Source organism: Podarcis gaigeae (genome assembly GCF_964106915.1).
Source record: "Podarcis gaigeae genome assembly, chromosome: 2".
Lineage (NCBI taxonomy): Eukaryota > Metazoa > Chordata > Lepidosauria > Squamata > Lacertidae > Podarcis > Podarcis gaigeae.
In genome coordinates, this window is record NC_139679.1 from 120,423,360 (window position 1) to 120,444,601 (window position 21,242).

Consider the following 21,242-nt stretch of genomic DNA (forward strand, 5'->3'; position numbering starts at 1 on the left):
AAATCAACCCAATAACCCCCCCCCCCAAACCACACACATTTTAAAACATTTGTGTTTCAATTAAATATAGCAGTTTCTGGGAGTTCTGGGCAGAAGAGGTTAAAAAAAAGGAGACAGAAATAGCCTATCTACCGTTGTCTATGCTCTGGGAATTTCAAGGTTAGATATAGATATGCGTTATACGTAGGTCTGCCTCTGAAGACAGTTTGGAAACTTCAGCTAGTGCAGAATTCAGCGGCCAGGTTGCTCACTGGAGTTGGCGGGTGAGCATATTACCCCCATCCTGGTCCGACTGCACTGGCTACCAGTTAGTTTCCGAGCTTAATTCAAGGTGCTGGTTTTGACCTATAAAGCCTTACATGGCTCAGGATCACAATACTTCAAGGACCACTTATTTGCATATGAACCTAGCCAGATCCTGAGGTCCTCCTTCGTGGGCCTCCTCCTCAAGTGGTCTGGAGGGTGGCAACACAAGAACAGGGCCTTCTCTGCAGTGGCTCCCTGTCTGTGGAATGCTCCCTGTCTGTGGAAGTTCACCTGGCGCCTTCCTTAAACTCACTTTCCTCTCAAAGCTTCTCCTTTTTTATGTCCATGGAGCTTTCATGGCATAATACTGGAGTGGGTTGCCAGTTTCTTCTCCAGGTGGATCACATTTAGTCTAAACTCTTGGCTGACCTGTCTGTCTTAGGTGGCCCTGCAAGGCATAGTTCATAGTTATTCAAGCCCCTTCACCACGACAAGGCAGTGATCCATGAAGGGATATACACCTTTAGGTACCATGCAAACATGTTCCTTTTTAACCAGGCTTTTGCTTGATATGTTTGACATCCTATAGTTTTTTTCAAACGTGGCGCTTTTTTGGGGGGGGGGTTATTGGGTTGGGTTTTATTCTGATTATATATGATGTGATCTTTTCTGTAAACCATGCTGAGTCCTCTGGGTATAGGGCAGTATATAAACTCAATAAATAATAATCCCATATCAATAAATAATTATCCCATATTAATGCTTTCATTATTTGTACCCCCACGGATCTGACTGGGTTGCCCCAGCCACTCTAGCTGGCTTCTAACAAATATAAAAGCATAATAAAACATAAAAGACTTCCCTCTACATGGCTGCCTTCAGATGTCTTCTAAAAGTTGGATAGTTATTTATCTGACATCTCACAGGAGGGCGTTCCACAGGGTGGGCACCACTACCAAGAAGGCCCTCTGCCTCGTTCCCTGTAACTTCCCTTCTCACAGTGAGGGAACTGCCACAAGGCCCTGGGACCTGGATCTCTGTATCCTGACTGAATGATCGGGGTGAAGACGCTCCTTTAGCATGTGATCAGTTTGCTTTTCTATTCCATCAGGAGATGTTGAAGGGATGCTGGCAGAAGGGGAACAATCAGAAATGTTACCAAAAGGATCGAAAGAGCAAAAAAAGCTGAGGGTTCAATATGGAGGCAGCAGGCGAGAGGGGAGACGAAAGCAGAAGCCGGAGGGTGACTCTTGTATGTCTCAGGGTGGTGAAAACCAAATTCCCAGAGAGGAGAAAAAGCATGAATGCACAGTGTGTGGAAAGAGATTTGGTCGTCGCTCAACTCTTACATTACATCAAAGAGTACATACAGGAGAGAAACCATTTACATGTTCCGAGTGTGGAAAGAGCTTCAGTCAATGTGGCCAGCTTACTAGGCATCAAAGAACTCATACAGGGGAGAAACCGTATACATGTTCAGAGTGTGGAAAGAGCTTTATTTGGAGTAACAGCCTTATGTTGCATCAACGAACTCATACAGGGGAGAAACCATATAAATGCTTGGAGTGTGGAAAGAGCTACAGTCAAAGTAGTTCCCTCACCTTGCATCTACGAACTCATACAGGAGAGAAACCATATAAATGTTCAGAGTGTGGAAAGAGCTACAGTCACTGTGGTGCCCTTACCTTGCATCAAAGATCTCATACAGGGGAGAAACCGTATACATGTTCAGAGTGTGGAAAGAGTTTCAGTGACAATGGTGCCCTTACCTCGCATCAAAGATCTCATACAGGGGAAAAACCGTATACATGTTCAGAGTGTGGAAGGAGCTTCAGTCAGAGTAGCCAACTTAAGTCCCATCAACGAACTCATACAGGGGAGAAACCACATACGTGTTTGGAGTGTGGAAAGAGCTTCGCTCGCAGCAATGGGCTTACTAGACATCAACTAACTCATCGAGGCAGCAAACTTTATAAATGCTGGGAATGTGGCAAGGGCTTCAGTCGCATCGACTACCTTTCCTCGCATGAAAGGATTCATACAGGGGAGAAACGATATACATGTTTGGAGTGTGGAAAGAGCTTTAACTACAGTTGCAGCCTTACCTTGCATCAAAGATTGCACACAGGAGAGAAACCTTATAAATGTTTGGAGTGTGGGAAGAGCTTCTGTCGCGGTAGCCACCTCACGTTGCATCAAAGAACTCATACAGGGGAGAAACCGTATTCATGTTCGGAGTGTGGAAAAAGCTTCGGTCGTAGTAGCTCCCTTAAGTTGCATCAAAGAACTCATACAGGAGAGAAACCGTATTCATGTTCAGAGTGTGGAAGGAGCTTCAGTCAGAGTAGCACCCTTAAGTCGCATCAGAGAACTCATACAGGGAGGAAATCTTTAAAATCTTTGGCGTATGGAAAGAACTTCAGTGACAGGGGCTCCCTTCCTAAACAATAAAGAACTCGTACAAGGGAAACATCTTAGAAAGGGTTGGCGTGTGGGAAGATCTTTAATCATATCAAATAACTCCTACAGAGAGTAAACCAATGATCATGTTCTGGTCCCCCCCAGGACAACCATTATTGGAGTGGAAGAACTTTCTGACAGTAAGAGCTGTTTTGACAATGGAACAGTCTCCCTCGGGGGGAGGCAGGCTCTTCTTCCTTGGAGGTTTTTAAGCAGAGGTTGGATGGGCTTCCGCTATGGATGCTTTAGCCGAGATTACTTCAGTGCTGGGGGTTGGACTAGATGACCCTTGGGGTCCCTTATAACTACAGTTCTATGATTCTATATACAGCAGAAACATCATCTGCTAGGCAGCCCTGTTTAGGGAAGCTTTTAATGTTTAAGAGCCAGTTACAGATAGGTAGCCGTGTTGGTCTGCCATAGTCAAAACAAAATAAAAAAATTCCTTCCAGTGGCACCTTAAAGACTAACTAAGTTAGTTCTAGGTATGAGCTTTCATGTGCATGCACACTTCTTCAGATACCAGAAAGCTCATACCTAGAACTAACTTAGTTGGTCTTTAAGGTGCTACTGGAAGGATTTTTTTTATAATGTTTAAGAGGTTATTGTATTTCAATATTCTTTTGTAAGCTGCCCAGAGTGGCTGGGGAAACGCAGCCAGATGGGCGGGGTATAATAAATTATTAATTATTATTCTGTTGGGAGCCGCCCAGAGTGGCGGGGGAAATCCCACCAGGTGGGAGGAGTATAAATTATTATAGATGATGATGATGATGATGATGATTACTTGGGAGAAAGCTCCTTTCAGCCAGGCTCCTCTTTGTTTTTCTAGCTCTGTCTGCTTCCTCACTCGCCCTCTCCAAATGTGTGAAAGCAGCAAGGAGAGGGAGCCAAGCTCCTAGCCCCTCTGCCATTAGGAAATTGGGATAAGGAGAGAGGGAGTACTGACAAGGGAGAGTAGGGAGGTCCACTGATGCCATCTAGCCTTCCCCCCAAATTAATTTATTATTATTATTATTACTATTATTCATTTCTATACCGCTTGATATTTTTTTAAAAAGTCTCAAAGAGGTTTACTGCATATTTAACATCAATAAAACAATCTAGAATCAAACATTTCTGAATAATGCCAAATATAAAGTATACAGTCAAAGCAACATATTTAACAGGAAACTAAAATATTATCTTAAAATATTTCAAAATAAAACATTACAAAGGAGGTCGACTACAGAATACATATTTAACACAAAGTTAACAAACAAAAAACTTGAACATTTCAAAACAAAACATTGCTAAGTGAAGCCAACTATAAAATGCACATTGAAAACAGCATAGTTTACAAGCCGGTTGACTGACTGAACCCAAAGAGTACTCCTTAATGGTTCCTCAAATCCTCTCTTACAACAGTCGATTGCTGCCTCTTGTGGCAGTGAGTTGCACAGCTTAATTCCTCACTGTGAGAAAGGGTTTCTTTTATATATCCTGACTCTTCCACCATTCAGCTTCCTGTGACGCCCCCAAATTCTAGCGCTAGGAGAAATAAAAAGCTTTTCTCTACCTACTTTCTCCACACAATGCACAATTTCATAATCGTGTCACTTCTCACTTGCTTTTTCTCTAAAAAGTTCCCAATTCCGCGACCTTTCTGCACAGCGGAGTTCCTCCATCCCCTCGATAATTTGGGCTGCCCTTTTCTGAAGGTGGGGTTGGGACCACTGGGTGCAAAGTACAACTTCTGGAAAATCTCATTTATCCCTTCTTTGGGGGGAGGGAAGTTTCCAGCCCCGAAGAGCAGAGCAGACACTTCAACGTGGATGTGAAGTCTCTGAAAACAGAGAGGAAGGTGACCAGGGGTCAGAGAGCGGGGCTTGTCCCTCCCCAGGACTTGGAAAACATGGTAAATCGGCGGCGGCAGAGCTCCACGACTCTCGTGACCTGCACAACCAAAATAATTGGTACATATAGTGCTTTTAAAATGAAGAAGCACACCTTTTTATGGTCCACAATTCTTTTGTTTTGCTGTGGAGAACAACCAGGCCTGGATGTCTCCTGCCAAGGCCTCACTAAGCAGGGCCTACTAATCATCATGGAACATCTTCTCCCCAGGGACTGATTTTCTTGTTTCGTTTTGTTTTTTCAAAGGAAGAACAGAAAAAGATAACAAATGCAGAATTGTTCTTTTATTGTTTATAAGGTGTGAAATATACTCGGATTTGAGAGTGGATTTCATGCTCTTTATTCAGCTCATAGGAGTGAGGAGGAACGAATGTTCCCCCACAGTAACTACTTTATATACATTATTTACACAATGGGCCCCACGTTATTGGCTAATGGATACTGTTAAACAATACTGAAGTATCAGATCTGGAAGGACGTGGTAATAGATTTGGTTAGCATGCTTAATTTTGGTATGAGAAAACAAAGGTGCAGAAGGGATTCCTGAACCACGTTATAAGGAAATCAATTTACCAAGTATGGGACAAATATAAGAGTTTATTAGAGAACAAGACACCTTTGTGGCTTTCCCCATTAGAAACCATATCTGTAAAAAGAGGTAAACACGAAACTGGGCAACATACAAAGATCTGTTAACAGAAGTAGAAAACAAATTAAAGGTAAAGAATATGAGGATAAAAAAGCTCTGTTAACAGATTGGTTACAATAGTGCCAAATAAATGACATATTCAGAGGTGACAAAGAGAAGGACTTTGGGAAGGAATTATCAAAGTTCAAAAAGGAGTTATTAGAAAATAATGAGAAATTTTTATCAAGAATGTACAAACCACTGTTGGAATGGGAGACGAAAGATGAAGAGGTTAAAGCTGTAATGATACACTGGGCAAAAGACAGGTTATAATATACCACTTGAATCATAGGGAAAGTTGTGGAAAGAGATTTTAAAATTCATGGCTTGTAGTTCATTAAAAGAAAATTATATGAAGATGTACTGATGGTATTTGACTCCAGTAAAGCTTGCTGAAATTTATAAAGATATCTCTAATTTATGCTGGAAGTGTAAGGATAAGGAAGGTAATTTTTTTCCTATGTGGTGGACGTGTAAAAAAGTAAAGGGCTTCTGGGAAATGATATACAATGAACTTTTAAAAATTCTTAAAATTAAATTTGTTTTTAAAAAAACAGAGGCTTTTTTACTAGGAATAATAGGAGAATAATTGCCAAGGAAGCAGAAGAGACCGTTTATTTATGCGACTACAGCAGCCAGATGCTACTAGCCCAGATGTGGAAAGAAAAAAAGGTCCCAAAGAAAGAAGAATGAAAAGAATATTGACTATGCCTAAATGGCTAAATTTTCCGTAAAGATCAGGCACCAAGATGAGAAATAATTCAATCAACAATAGGAAAACTTTATAGAGTATTTTAGAGAATCTGTAAAAACATCAAAACATTGGCAGGTTTGATGTAACATTTATGAATCAAGAATAGAATTAGGAGGGGGAAAAGAAGTTGAAATTAATTGGAGAAATATAATTATATGCAAGGAGAATAAAGGGGGGGACGGAAACTAGGGGGGCCGGGGGGGAAGACATTTATGGCAAATTTGGAAAAATGTTATTTTGAAAATTGGGGAAAAAAAATTAAAATAGTTTAGAAAACTATTGGGGGCTCCCGTGCAGCTGATCCAGCGGGGGCTTTCCGGAGGCGAGACCAGCGCCTCTCCTCGCTCTTTGCCCAGAGAAGCCCAGAGGCTCCTGCCACTCGGCTCCGAAACGGTTAAGAGCAGCGGCAACAGAGCTGAGATTCCTAGAGGGGAGGGGAAAAAGGCTGACGGGAGAATAGCAGCTTCCGCTTCCTGTCCCGCTTTTGGGGGGAAGATGCCGAACATGGCGGCAGCTGTTCTTCCTCGCGGAGGCGCTGGAGGTGGGTCATATTGTTATATATTATAACTGGGGGGGGGGGTGTGGAGTGGGGGTGCTGCTGGAGGGAGTTGTGGGGAGGGATTAAAAAAAAAACACCCTGTTAGGCAAAGCGTTTCAATGTAAGTTTTTTTCTGCGTCTCCTTTTTCTCGTCGTCAATTTATCCAGATTTTCACGTTATTATTTTTAAAGACCTCTTGAAAATTGGTCAGCATTTTGGTGCAGATCTCAGCTAATGCTCACGCTTTTGCAAAGAGTATTTCCCCAAATATTTACATTTGCCATAATTAATGCATTTTGTATATAATTCCGCTAAAATAATGCATTTATAGGGCTTTCCCCCTTTGTATGGGGGTAGGACATATTTTCCCAATGGAAGAGCAGATCTTTCTCCTGCTCTCCTCCCTGCAGGCCAGATTGGGCAGGTGGGGGACCTTCCTTGGGCTCCCCATAGGGCTTGGGGTCAAGGCAAACCCTTAAGCATTGGGAAACCACCTGCAGGGGCTGCCCCTGGAACATGTAATAATTTTTATCCGGCCTGATTTTATTATAATTTATTAAAATTGTATACCTCCCTATACCCATAGGATAAAATCGCAATATTAAAACTCAAAGTACATAATCAAAACATAAACAAAATCAACCCAATAACGCCCCCCCCCCAACCATACACATTTTAAAACATCTGTGTTTAAATTAAATACAGCAGTTCTGGGCAGAAGAGGTTAAAAAAAAGGAGAAACAAGCAACTTCAAGTCCACATTAAAATTACAAGCGTGGCTGAGGCCTTAGACAGGCTAATACTATTACTATTACTACTACTAATACCCCTGAGCACCCTCTCCCGCCAGTGTCTTGCCTCGGTAATGGACTGGATGAGAGCCAACAAATTGAAGCTCAATCCAGATAAGAGTGAGGCTCAGTTAGTGGGTGGTTCCCTAGAGCAGATGGCTGGAAGGGCGCCTGCTCTTGATGGGGTTACACTTCCTCTGGAGGAGCAGGTTCGTAGCTTGGGGGCAATCCTGGATCCTTTGCTGTTGCTCGAGGCTCAGATGGCCTGGAGTGCCTTTCATCACCTTTGGCTGGTGGCCCAGCTACACCCCTATCTGTACAGGGATAGCCTATATACCGCTGTCTATGCTCCGGTAACTTCAAGTTAGATATAGATACGCATTACACGTAGGGCTGCCTCTGAAGACAGTTTGGAAACTTCAGCTAGTGCAGAATTCAGTGGCCAGCTTGCTACCAATTAGTTTCCGGGCTCAATTCAAGGTGCTGGTATTGACCTATAAAGCCTTGAATGGCTCAGGATCACAATACTTCAAGTACCACCTCAATACTTCAAGGGCTGCTTATTTCCATATGAACCTAGCCGTATCCTGAGGTCCTCCTTCGTGGGCTTCTTCTTCAAGTGGTCCGGAAGGTGGCAACACGAGAACAGGGCCTTCTCTGCAGTGGCTCCCCGTCTGTGGAATGCTCTTCCCAGGGAAGTTCACCTGGCACCTTCCTTATAGACCTTTGTTGTTGTTTACTCGTCTTAGTTCTTTCCGACTCTCCGTGACCCCATGAATCAGAGCATGCCTTGGAAACTCACTTTCCTCTCAAAGCTTCTCCTGTTTTATGTCCATGGAGCTTTCATGGCATAATACTGGAGTGGGTTGCCAGTTTCTTCTCCAGGTGGATCACATTTAGTCTAAACTCTCAGCTGACCTGTCTGTCTTAGGTGGCCCTGCACGGCATAGGTCATAGCTTCTCTGAGTTATTCAAGCCCCTTTGCCACAACAAGGCAGTGATCCATGAAGGGGTATACACCTTTAGGTGCCATGCAAACATGTTCCTTTTTAACCAGGCTTTTGCTAGATATCTTTGACATCCTATAGTCATTTTCAAACGTGGCTCTTTTTTGGGGAGTGTTATTGGGTTGTTTTTATTCTGATTATATATGTGATCTTTTCTGTGAACCACGCTGAGTCCTCCGGGTATAGGGCGGTATATAAACTCAATAAATAATAATACCATATTAATACTTTCATTATTTGTACCCCACCGATCTGACTGGGTTGCCCCAGCCACTCTTCTAACAACTTCCCTCTACATGGCTGCCTCCAATTGTCTTTTAAAAGTTGCATAGTTATTTTTTTTGACAACTGACGGGAGGGCGTTCCGCAGGGTGGGCACCACTACCAAGAAGGCCCTCCGCCTTGTTCCCTGTAACTTCCCTTCTCACAGTGAAGGAACTGCGACAAGGCCCTTGGAACCTGGATCTCTGTGTCCTGACTGAATGATTGGGGTGAAGACGCTACTTTAGCATTTCATCAGTTTTCCTTTTTATTCCATCAGGAGATGTTGAAGGGATGCTGGGAGAAGGGGAACAATCAGAAGTGTCATCAAAAGGATCCAAAGAGGAGGAGGAGCAAAGGAAGCTGAGGGTTCAAGATGGAGGCAGAAGGCAAGAGGGGAGACGAAAGCAGAAGCCGGCGGGTGACTCTGGTACGTCTCAGGGTGGTGAAAACCAAATTGCCAGAGAGGAGAAAAAGCATGAATGCACCGTGTGTGGAAAGATATTGGGTAGTCACTCAACTCTTACTTTACATCAAAGAGTGCACACAGGAGAGAAACCATATATATGTTCCGAGTGTGGAAAGAGCTTCAGTCAGAGTCACTACCTTAAGTCGCATCAAAGAACTCATACAGGAGAGAAACCGTATACATGTTCAGAGTGTGGAAAAAGCTTTATTTGGAGGAGCAGCCTTATGTTACATCAACGAACTCATACAGGGGAGAAACCATATATATGTTTGGAGTGTGGAAAAAGCTTTATTTGGAGGAGCAGCCTTATGTTACATCAAAGAACTCATACAGGGGAGAAACCGTATACATGTTCGGAGTGTGGAAAGAGCTTCTATCACAATTGTACCCTTACCTTGCATCAAAGAACTCATACAGGGGAGAAACCGTATACATGTTCAGAGTGTGGAAAAAGCTTCAGTCGGAGTAGCCACCTTAAGTTGCATCAAAGAACTCATACAGGGGAGAAACCGCATACATGTTTGGAGTGTGGAATGCGTTTCGCTCGCAGCAATGGGCTTACTAGACATCGGCAAACTCATCGAGGCAGCAAACCTTATAAATGCTGGGAATGTGGCAAGAGCTTCAGTCGCATCGACCACCTTTCCTTGCATGAAAGAATTCATACAGGGGAGAAACCATATACATGTTTGGAGTGTGGTAAGTGCTTCAGCCAGAGTTGCAGCCTTACCTTGCATCAAAGATTGCACACAGGAGAGAAACCTTATAAATGCTTCGAGTGTGGGAAGAGCTTCAGTCGCGGTAGCCAACTCACGTTGCATCAACGAACTCATACAGGAGAGAAACCGTATACATGTTCGGAGTGTGGAAGGAGCTTCAGTTGCAGTAGCTCCCTTAAGTCGCATCAAAGAACTCATACAGGGAGGAAATCTTAGAAATGTTTGGTGTATGGAAAGAACTTCAGTGACGGGCTCCCTTCCTAAACAATAAAGAACTCGTACAAGGGAAACATCTTAGAAAGGGTTGGCGTGTGGGAAGATCTTTAATCATATCAAATAACTCCTACAGAGAGTAAACCAATGATCGTGTTATGGTCCCCCCAGGATAGCCATTATTGGAGTGGAAGAACTTTCTGACAGTAAGAGCTGTTTTGACAATGGAACAGTCTCCCTCGGGGGGGAGGCGGGCTCTCCTTCCTTGGAGGTTTTTAAGCAGAGGTTGGATGGGCTTCTGCTATGGATGCTTTAGCTGAGATTACTTCAGTGCTGGGGGTTGGACTAGATGACCCTTGGAGTCCCTTATAACTACAGTTCTATAATTCTATATACACCAGAACCATCATCTGATAAACAACTCTTATCACAAGCTTGGCAGATCTGGAGATATACTTGATCATCAGATAATGCCAATATTATTCACTTGGACTGTGCTGTTTGAACCCATGTACAAGTCTAGGTGCCTATTCTATAGTTCCCAAAGCAAGGAAGGATTGGACTCTGATTAATAAAATACACATGAGGATTGACCAGCAAGACTCTGGGAGGAGTGCGTATAATAATTCTCTCCCTACCCCTTGGCCCAGGTCGTTTTATTCACAAAACAACTTTTTACACAGTGTTTGTAAGAACCAATCAGATTTCCTCTGAGCATTTCAAAAAACCCCATGTGGGACAAAGTTAGATCAGTAAAGGAAGGAAGGGTGGTATTCACCATCTCTTTGTGAACTCTCTTCCTGAACTCTCTTCCTGGCCCTAAGATCTATCTAAAGATTAACAAACTACATCAAAGTAACCTATTAACTTCATGGCCTAGGATGCCTGATGCAGCAACTGGTCTGTGTCCTAGAATGCTTATACGTGCTTGTCAGACATAGAGAAATGGCAGTAGAGAAAAAGGGCATAGGTGCAGAGGCTTGTGGGATTTGATCAGAAATTATTGTCAATGAATCAAACCCAGTCAACTCAGTGCTTTCATTGCGGACACAATGGCTTGATGCATATCATTCCTCATAGTAATCCCGTCTGATCACTATAGTTATAGCTGCTATCTCTGTTTCATGTACATCATAAAATGAAACAGAAAAAGCTGTACGAAAATAAAATCTTTATGAAAATTTCAAAAAACTCATGAGTCCCACCTACACTGGAAAAAAAGGGATCTGTTCACATCCCTTATGGTTAGCTTACTGCAATGTACCGTACAAAGAGCCACCCTTGAAGGTTGGGCCACAGGCTGTAGCTGGTGCAGAACGCAATAGCCAGGTGGCTTGTGTGAGCAAGGTAAAAAAGGTAAAGGATCCCTGAACAGTTAAGTCCCGTCAAAGGCAGCTATGGGGTTGCAGCTCTCATCTTGCTTTCAGGCCGAGGGAGCTGGCGTTTGTCCACAGAAAATTTCTGGGTCATGTGGCCAGCAGGACTAAACCGCTTCTGGCGCAATGGAACACCGTGACGGAAACCAGAACTCACGAAAACACCATTTGCCTTCATGCCACAGTGGTACCTATTTACCTAATTGCACCGGCGTGCTTTCGAACTGCTAGGTTGGCAGGAGCTGGGGCAGAGCAGCAGGAGCTCACTCTGTCGCACAGATTCGGACCGCCAACCTTGCCATCAGCAAGCCCAAGAGGCTCAGTGGTTTAGACCACAGTGCCATCCATGTCAGGCTTGTGGGAGGAAACTAGTGCCAGCATAGAACAGCCTGCTAGTGGGATTCGCGCTTGCTACCAATCCGCTACTGGGCTGAGTTCAAGGAGTTTGTACTAACGTGCAAGTCCCTGTTCTGCTCAGTCCCAGATATACAGTAGAGATTCTCCTGCAAGTTCCAAATATCTCCAAAGCACACAGCCAGAATGGGGCTTTTAGTGTCACTGTTTGTGTTCTGTGGAATGGCATCCCTTTCGGGGGAGGGGGAATTGGGACATTTTCCAGCTGGATAAATAGATTTTAATAATTGGTTTCCACTTGTTACGGTTTTAGTCTTATTATTATTTGTTGCCTTTGTGTATATAACTGCTTTTTAAAAGATTTTTTATATAAATTGCCTTGAGACGGTTTAGAAGGCAATCAATTATTTTTTAAAAATACTTTTCATGTTTATACATTTCACTAATTTTACAATCATTTTGATATTTCAAGGTTTGACTTTCTTCCCCCTCTTTCTGCGGTTCCTTAAATTTATTTTTAATATCTTCTGCATATCCAAATTAACTTAATTTGCTCATTTATTCATCTTCTTTAAATATATACTGGTATGAAACTGCAGGTTATTACAATAATCCTACCAATGTTTTTATCTGTTTACAATTTATCTGTAAATATTCAATAAACCATTTCCATTCTTTTATTTTTAAAAAATGTTATCTTGATTTCTTATTCTTCTGGTAAGTTTTGCCATAGAAGGCAATCATATTTAAGGCAATCAATAAATCATTGTTACAAATAATATGATAATATTTTTTACTTTTTCCACTGGCATCTGACCAGGGTTAATCCTCCTGTGGATTTTTGTAAAACTGGAAAACGGTAGATAAACAAGCAGAGCTATAGAAAGAGATATACAGAAGATATACACAAATAGATAAATCTCGCTGGACCAAAAGAATAAGAATTGTGATGCTGACAGACAGTCGTTAAACCTGTTGAGTATTGCCAATTAATTTACTTGCATTTCTGAAAATATATTGTCATCAAGCAGAGTAAAAGGGAACCTTACCGAGAGAGGACACGATCCTGCAAATCTCCTTCATAATTTGGCTGTTCAGGGCTCTCTGGTCAGGACCCAGCTGAGCCCATTCCTCTTCAGTGAAACAGTCCTGAGAGGGAGAGGGGGGGAAATGCTTCCTTGCAAATATCAAAATAGACCGGCCTACAAGCAAAATCCCCTTCATGGATCACTGCCTTGCCGTGGTGAAGGGGCTTGAAGAACTCAGAGAAGCTATGAACTATGCCGAGCAGGGCACCCAAGATGAACAGGTCATAGTGGAGAGTTTTGACCAAACGTGATCCACCTGGAGGAGGAACCGGCAAGCCACTCCAGTATCCCTGCCAAGAAAACTCCATGGACAAAGACAACAGGCATATAAAAGATATGACGCTGGAAGATGAGCCCCTCAGGTCGGAAGGCGTCCAACATGCTACTGGGGAAGAGCGGAGGGCAAGTACAAGTAGATCCAGAGCTGATGAAGCGGCTGGGCCAAAGCCGAAAGGACGCTCAGTTGCGGATATGCCTGGAAGCGAAAGGAAAGTCCAATGCTGTAAAGAAAAATATTGCATAGGAACCTGGAATGTAAGAACCATGAACCTGGGTAAGTTGGAGGTGGTCAAAAATGAGATGGCAAGAATAAATATTGACATCCTGGGCATCAGTGAACTAAAATGGACGGGAATGGGTGAATTCAGTTCGGGTGACCATCATATCTACTACTGTGGGCAAGAAACCCGTAAAAGAAATGGAGTGGCCCTCATAGTCAACAAAAGAGTGGCGAAAGCTGTACTGGGATGCAATCTCAAAAATGATAGAATGATCTCGATACGAATCCAAGGCAGACCTTTTAACATCACAGTAATCCAAGTTTATGCACCAACTACTTGTGCTGAAGAAACTGAAATTGACCAATTCTATGAAGACTTACAAGACCTTATAGAAGTGACACCAAAGAAGGATGTTCTTCTCATTATAGGGGATTGGAATGCTAAAGTAGGGAGCCAAGAGATAAAAGGAACAACTGGCAAGTTTGGCCTTGGAGATCAAAACGAAGCAGGGCAAAGGCTAATAGAGTTCTGTCAAGAGACCAAGCTGGTCATCACAAACGCGCTTTTCCAACAGCACAAGAGACGACTCTACACATGGACATCACCAGATGGGCAGCATCGAAATCAGATTGATTATATTCTCTGCAGCCAAAGATGGAGAAGCTCTATACAGTCAGCAAAAACAAGACCTGGAGCTGACTGTGGCTCAGATCATCAGCTTCTTATAGCAAAATTCAAGCTTAAACTGAAGAAGGTAGGAAAAACCACTGGGCCGGTAAGATACAATCTAAGTCAAATCCCTTATGAATACACAGTGGAAGTGAGGAACAGGTTTAAGGATTTAGATTTGGTGGACAGAATGCCTGAAGAACTATGGATGGAGGCTCGTAACATTATAGAGGAGGCAGCAACGAAAACCATCCCAATGAAAAGGAAATGCAAGAAAGCAAAGTGGCTGTCCAATGAGACCTTACAAATAGCGGGGGAGAGAAGGCAAGCAAAATGCGAGGGAGATGGTGAAAGATACAGGAAATTGAATGCAGATTTCCAAAGAATATCAAGGAGAGACAAGAAGACCTTCTTAAACGAGCAATGCAAAGAAATAGAGGAAAGCAACAGAATGGGAAGAACCAGAGATCTGTTCAAGAAAATTGGAGATATGAAAGGAACATTTCGTACAAAGATTTCCATAATAAAGGACAAAAGTGGAAAGGACCTAACAGAAGCAGAAGACATCAAGAAGAGGTGGCAAGAATACACAGAGGAATTATACCAGAAAGAAATGGATGTCTCGTATACCCCAGGTAGTGTGGTTGCTGACCTTGAGCCAGACATCCTGGAAAGTGAAGTCAAATGGGCCTTAGAAAGCACTGCAAATAACAAGGCCAGTGGAAGTGATGGTATTCCAGCTGAACTATTTAAAATTTTAAAAGATGATGCTGTTAAGGTGCTACACTCAATATGCCAGCAAGTTTGGAAAACTCAGCAGTGGCCAGAAGATTGGAGAAGATCAGTCTACATCCCAATCCCAAAGAAGGGCAGTGCCAAAGAATGCTCCAACTACCGCACAATTGCACTCATTTCACACACTAGCAAGGTTATGCTTAAAATTCTACAAGGAAGGCTCAAGCAGTATGTGGACCGAGAACTCCCAGAAGTGCAAGCTGGATTTAGAAGAGGCAGAGGAACCAGAGACCAAATTGCAAACATGCGCTGGATTATGGAGAAAGCTAGAGAGTTCCAGAAAGACATCTACTTCTGCTTCATTGACTATGCAAAAGCCTTTGACTGTGTTGACCACGGCAAACTATGGCAAGTTCTTAAAGAAATGGGAGTGCCAGATCACCTCATCTGTCTCCTGAGGAATCTCTATGTGGGACAAGAAGCTACAGTTAGAACTGGATATGGAACAACTGATTGGTTCAAAATTGGGAAAGGAGTACGTCAAGGCTGTATTTTGTCTCCCTGCTTATTTAACTTATATGCAGAATTCATCATGCGAAAGGCTGGGCTGGATGAATCCCTAGCCGGAATTAAGATTGCCGGAAGAAATATCAACAACCTCAGATATGCAGATGACACAACCTTGATGGCAGAAAGTGAGGAGGAATTAAAGAACCTTTTAATGAGGGTGAAAGAGGAGAGCGCAAAATATGGTCTGAAGCTCAACATCAAAAAAACGAAGATCATGGCCACTGGTCCCATCACCTGCTGGCAAATAGAAGGGGAAGAAATGGAGGTAGTGAGAGATTTTACTTTCTTGGGCTCAATGATCACTGCAGATGGTGACAGCAGCCATGAAATTAAAAGACGCCTGCTTCTTGGGAGAAGGGCAATGACAGGCCTAGACAGCATCTTGAGAAGTAGAGACATCACCTTGCCAACAAAGGTTCGTATAGTTAAAGCTATGGTTTTCCCAGTAGTGATGTATGGAAGTGAGAGCTGGACCATAAAGAAGGCTGATCGCCGAAGAATTGATGCTTTTGAATTCTGGTGCTGGAGGAGACTCTTGAGAGTCCCATGGACTGCAAGAAGATCAAACCTCTCCATACTGAAGGAAATCAACCCTGAGTGCTCACTGGAAGGACAGATTGTGAAGCTGAGGCTCCAGTACTTTGGCCACCTCATGAGAAGAGAAGACTCCCTGGAGAAGACCCTGATGTTGGGAAAGATGGAGGGCACAAGGAGAAGGGGACGGCAGAGGACGAGATGGTTGGATAGTGTTTTCGAGGTTACCAGCATGAGTTTGACCAAACTGCGGGAGGCAGTGGAGGACAGAGGTGCCTGGCGTTCTCTGGTCCATGGGGTCACGAAGAGTCGGACACGACTAAACGACTAAACAACAACACAAGCAAAATCCCAAAGCCTTGTTAAGGGGAGGTGAATGGGCATTACCCTCAGGATTAATATACATTGGTACCTTGGTTCTCAAACTTAATCCATTCCGGAGGTCTGTTCCCAAACCAAAGCATTCCAAAACCAAGGCGCGCTTTCCCATAGAAAGTAATGCAAAATGGATTAATCCATCCCAGACTTATGAAAACAACCCCTAAAACAGCAATTTAACATGGATTTTACCATCTAACGAGACCATTGATCCATAAAATGAAAGCAATAAACAATGTACTGCAATCACACGATCAAATCAGTCGGTAGCTGAACTGGGTTCCACACAGTCACAAAAACAAAACAAAAAGAGCCGCAAAAACAAAAACGCAAAATAAATAGCAAAAACAGACAGACCTCAGCGTAACACTCAGAACAGAAGCATTACGCTCAAAATTGAGTCAAGGCACTCAAAACGGAGGCACATTCGGCTTCCCCAAAAAGTTTGCAAACTGGAACACTTACTTCCGGCTTTGCGGTGTTTGGGTTCCAAGTTGTTGGAGTACCAAGGCGTTTGAGAACCAAGGTACCACTGTAGAGGCTGCAGAAGCTTTTTCCCCCACCTGGGAGCCTCTTTCTATTCAAGACAATATTGGGGGCGGATCCAGAGGCAAAATTTGCTACCTCCATCCAAGGAAACAACAGGCATGATCAGAGTCAAGGGCACATTTCGGCTAGGCAAAAACACTCAAGGAGTGTCTTCTGTGTTGCTGGGAAGGGGGGGTGGCCTGGGGAGAGTCTCAAGGGCCAGAGAGAGGCTTGGAGGGCCGCAGTTAGTGCCCCCTACCATGAGGCCTGAGGTTCCCCACTCCTGATTCAGATCTTCATGAGTGGCGTTGACAGCCTTCCTAGTGGGTAGCAAGATAGCGGTACTGGCAGGGTCCCCGGTCCTGATTCCCTCTACCTGATTTGGTGACCCAGAAAGAGCTTGTCCTCCATCCCCAAGGAGAGATGGCTGAGTACGAATCGTCAGCACAGTTTCATCACCTGCGAGAGACAAAGAGGTCAGGAATGTTGGAAGGTCAACAGCAGGGATCATGCAGTTTATCAGCTAAGGGTTAAATCTGGTGGTTCACGTTTACCAGGAGGTCTCAGGGCAGTTCACAGAAAATATTGCAATATATAAAATCAAAATAAGAACAATAATGCCCCCCCACCCCGTCCAAAAAAGAGGCACATTTTAAAAGGGTATAGGATGTCCATCAGGTCAACCAAAGGCCTGGTTAAAAAGGAACGTTTTTGCCTGGCGCCTAAAGGTGTATAATGAAGGCGCCAGGCGAACTTCCCTGGGGAGAGCATTCCACAGACAGGGAGCCAGTGCATGTCAGGGCCATGTGCTAATTTTGACATACTTTAACTTTAATTTAATTTAATCAAAGTAATACTTACCTGCAGCAGCTGAGATTCAGTATACTGCCTAGATATGGAGGTTCCTCTCCTCTCACAGCTAAGACAGCAGCTTTGCTTGTGCATATCTCATATTTCTGTGACTGGGGTGTGAGCCTAGGGCTTGGGAGCCCAGGGTTCAAATCCTCACTCAGCCATGAAACTTATTGGGTGGCGTTGGGCCAGTCATTGCCTCTCAGCCTGACCTCCCTCACAGGGTTGTTGTGAGGATGAAACGAGGAGTGGGGAAAACCATGAAGGCCACCTTGAGCTCCTTGAAGTGAAAAAGGTGGGATGTAAACGACGTTTCAGCAATAAAATCACCTGCCCATTGGCAAAGGTGAGCATGCTTTCAGGTGGGATGGTGTCTGCAAGTTGTGATTCCTGCACTGAAGGGGGTCTGCACCCTCGGGTCCCTTCCAACGCTATAACTCTGTGATCAGGGCTGGAGCTACCTTAGGCCACCTAGGAAGCAGCGGAGGGCGTAGACTGCAGAGGGGCGCAGTTTCATGCAGATTCGTTTTTTGTCCTGTCTTGTAAATGACGGATAATATGGTGCTTTTATATTTTGAAGAATGGTGTCATTTCTACGAGCCAACTGCTTTTGAAAATTTTGTTGTTGTTGTTTAGTCGTGTCCGACTCTTCATGACCCCATGGACCAGAGCACACCATTAGCAATTTGGCTGGGGGGGGGGTGCGCGTGCAAGTAGCTAGTTTTCTCTAGGGTTCTAGATTCGCATTGGTGTTTATTGATTTTGATTGATTTATGGGGGCAGCTACCCCTTCCTCTCTAGGAAGCAAGCTCCGCTGCTATTAACCCTGAGAAGGCCAAGCAGCAACATAACCTCTCTGCAAGCAGGATGGATGCTTGTGCATTGCAACACAGATGATGATGATGATAACTTGTTGGGCGGCTTCCAAAAAATATAAAAACACAATAAAACATCAAACATTAAAAACAACCCTAAACAGAGCTGCCTTCTGATGTCTTCTAAAAGTCATATAGTTGTTTATTTCCTTGACATCTGGTGGGAGGGCGTTCCACAGGGCGGGCGCCACCACCGAGAAGGCCCTCTGCCTGGTTCCCTGTAACCTTGCTTCTCGCAGTGAGGGAACCGCCAGAAGGCCCTTAGCGCTGGACCTCAGTGTCTGGGCTGAACAGTGGGGGTGAAGATGCTCCTTCAGGTAAGAGGTGACATGATAGAAGTTCATTGTAATAGATTTATGGTGTTAAACAGTTAGGTTTAGTAAATATTACGATTTAATTAGAACTTGCATGTTATAACTGGGATGTGTTGCAAGAGAGTCTCAATGTGCATTAAAACGGGTAAGGTAAGGGGTCTGAGGTGTTTAATTAGCATTTATGTGTAAAGATTGTGTTTCAGTCAGTCACCCCCTTACATCACCCCCTTCTAACAGACCCACCAAGTGTCCCTGTTTTCTAGGATTTACTGAAACCATCCTCATTTCTTATTTGATCCTGGAACGTCCTTATTTTCCTTAGGATGTCCCTATTTTCATCAGAGACATGTTGGGGGCATGGAGTTAGGCGACCCACAAACCAAGGAGATAACTCTACAACCTTTAGAAGATATCTGAAGGCAGCCCTGTATAGGGAAGGTTTTGTTTTTTAAAATGTTTAATATTTTATTATGTTTTTATATATGTTGGAAGCTGCCCAGTTTTGCTAGGGCAATCTAGTCAAATGGGCAGGGAATAATAATAATAATAATAATACAGTGGTACCTCGGGTTAAGTACTTAATTCGTTCCGGAGGTCTGTTCTTAACCTGAAACTGTTCTTAACCTGAGGTACCACTTTAGCTAATGGGGCCTCCTGCTGCCGCTGCACCGCCAGAGCACGATTTCTGTTCTCATCCTGAAGCAAAGTTCTTAACCCGAGGTAATATTTCTGGGTTAGCGGAGTCTGTAACCTGAAGCGTATGTAACTTTCTCTGTGTTGCACCAGCTGCAGTTGATAACAAAATGGATTGTGTTTTGTTGATGAATAGTTATTTTTTTTTTTTAAAGAAGCAAGACCCCCACCCCAGGTTAATTAGTTAAGTCCCCAAATGTTCTAGACTCCATTATGAAGCATCTCAACTTGATGGTTCCTAACGAAGGCTGGGGACACATCACAAGGGCAGCCACAGACCCACACTGACAACCACAGCTCCCAGTAACTCACACTGTATTTGTCCTCTTGGGGGCTTCCCACTGGGGCACCTAATCAGCTAGTGGGAGAAGAGGAATCTGGACTAGATGGGCCTCTGGGTCTGCACTGCCTTGTCGTGAAGACCATTTAAGATAAGAGGACGCCATTTTCTGTTCAACTCTTACGATGCCATCTTGGTTTAGTGATTGTAACATCATGACTGGTCTATATCATTCAGCTGCATGTTTCTCTGGGGCTCTAAATGGGGTCTTGTTTTGAGTGTGACTTTTGGATGTGAATATATGAATTTGTCGGACTTCTTATTAATTGCTTTTCACCTAAGATAGGAATTACCGTATTTTTCGCTCTATAACACGCACCAGACCATAACACGCATGTTGTGACGTGGGGTTTGTGATTTCAGCTCTCTTGACATAATATGCTGGAGACAGTTCTCTAGTAACACTTCTTTATTAACGCAACAAGACTGAAACTTGAGGAGGGGAGAGCTACATTTATAGGGACAGGGAACTAGCTAGAAAGGATACATTTTGGAGGGAACAATATCAGGCAATCACAGTCCTGCCTTTTGGAGGCAACCAATAAGACAGAGGATCCAAATACAGCAGCTTAAATGAACCAATAGTAGCTGTACCCTCTGGAACCAAAAGGCAGTTACTTTACCCTAATGCAAATACAGACAATAATAATACAGATATAAAATCCTTTGACTCAGTACACAACACCCCTCCCCCCCTAGTGAGCACAGCAGACGTAATCTCTCAGGTACTGTGGGGTCCTACAACTTCTATTTGATCTCCTGACAACAGGTGTTGCCGGTTCTGGATTGGGTGTCACCTGTGGTAGGGGGGCTGCTATAGGGGTTTCGTCAGGAACAGATGGAGTCCCAGACATCTCAGGGTCCCCTACCTGTACCTCGTCATCCTGAGGACTAGCAGACCCTGGTTCATTTGCTGAAGCCCCTGGTGACTGCACCTCTGGGCCATTTTCACTCTGGTCTTGCAGCTCTGCGTCGTTAGCCAGGGATGAATTATCAGACTCCTCCCTGCTGAGCGCCCGGCGCCTCAGCTGATCTATATGTCTCTTCCAACCTTGCCCATTTTCCAAGGTCACATAATAGGACACAGGTCCACTAGCCCGGGTGACCACACCAGCCACCCACCGCAAACCTCGTGAATAGTTCCTCACCCAGACCAGATCTTCAGGGGCGAAATACCTTGTTGTGTCAGTCTCAGCCTGGGGGTTTGCTCTTGAATTACGGTTTGGCATTTTAACCGGGTGGACATAATCCAGCACCGTTACCAATCTTCTACCCAAGAGCAGCTCAGCTGGCGACTTGCCCGTCGCAGTACACGGCGTCGCATGCTGCAAAAATAACATTCGTGCGATGCGAGCTGACCAGTTACCCTCCATTAAGCGCGCAATGGATTCTT

General features: G+C 43.9%; 2 protein-coding genes across 5 annotated transcripts in view; both read left to right on the forward strand.

Annotated features, from left to right (window-relative positions):
• Nucleotides 1-3,086, forward strand: part of LOC310837726 (uncharacterized protein) — a 196,905-nt gene extending 193,819 nt beyond the window's left edge. For 2 of the 4 annotated variants that reach the window (XM_083724750.1, XM_083724748.1), the window contains exon 2: nucleotides 1,358-3,086. In XM_083724750.1, the coding sequence (XP_083580876.1) occupies nucleotides 1,358-2,697 (1,340 nt within the window). In that variant the 3' untranslated portion in view covers nucleotides 2,698-3,086. The remainder of the gene's footprint in view (nucleotides 1-1,357) is intronic. The other 2 variants (XM_083724751.1, XM_083724749.1) reach the window with 1 other exon arrangement.
• Nucleotides 3,087-6,428: 3,342 nt separating this feature from the next.
• Nucleotides 6,429-12,464, forward strand: LOC310837808 (uncharacterized protein). Its single transcript, XM_083724956.1, has 3 exons — nucleotides 6,429-6,585; nucleotides 8,923-11,198; nucleotides 11,419-12,464. The coding sequence occupies exons 1-2, from the start codon at nucleotides 6,540-6,542 to the stop codon at nucleotides 10,044-10,046; spliced, it is 1,170 nt and encodes a 389-aa protein (XP_083581082.1). The 5' UTR covers nucleotides 6,429-6,539; the 3' UTR covers nucleotides 10,047-11,198; nucleotides 11,419-12,464.
• Nucleotides 12,465-21,242: the final 8,778 nt, after the last annotated feature.

Bases quoted from the DNA above. Each gene is read 5' to 3' on its own strand.
- LOC310837808 (XM_083724956.1), top strand. From the start codon at position 6,540: ATGCCGAACATGGCGGCAGCTGTTCTTCCTCGCGGAGGCGCTGGAG. The intron at 6,586-8,922 runs GTGGGTCATATT...TTATTCCATCAG, and splicing joins TCCTCGCGGAGGCGCTGGAG to GAGATGTTGAAGGGATGCTG.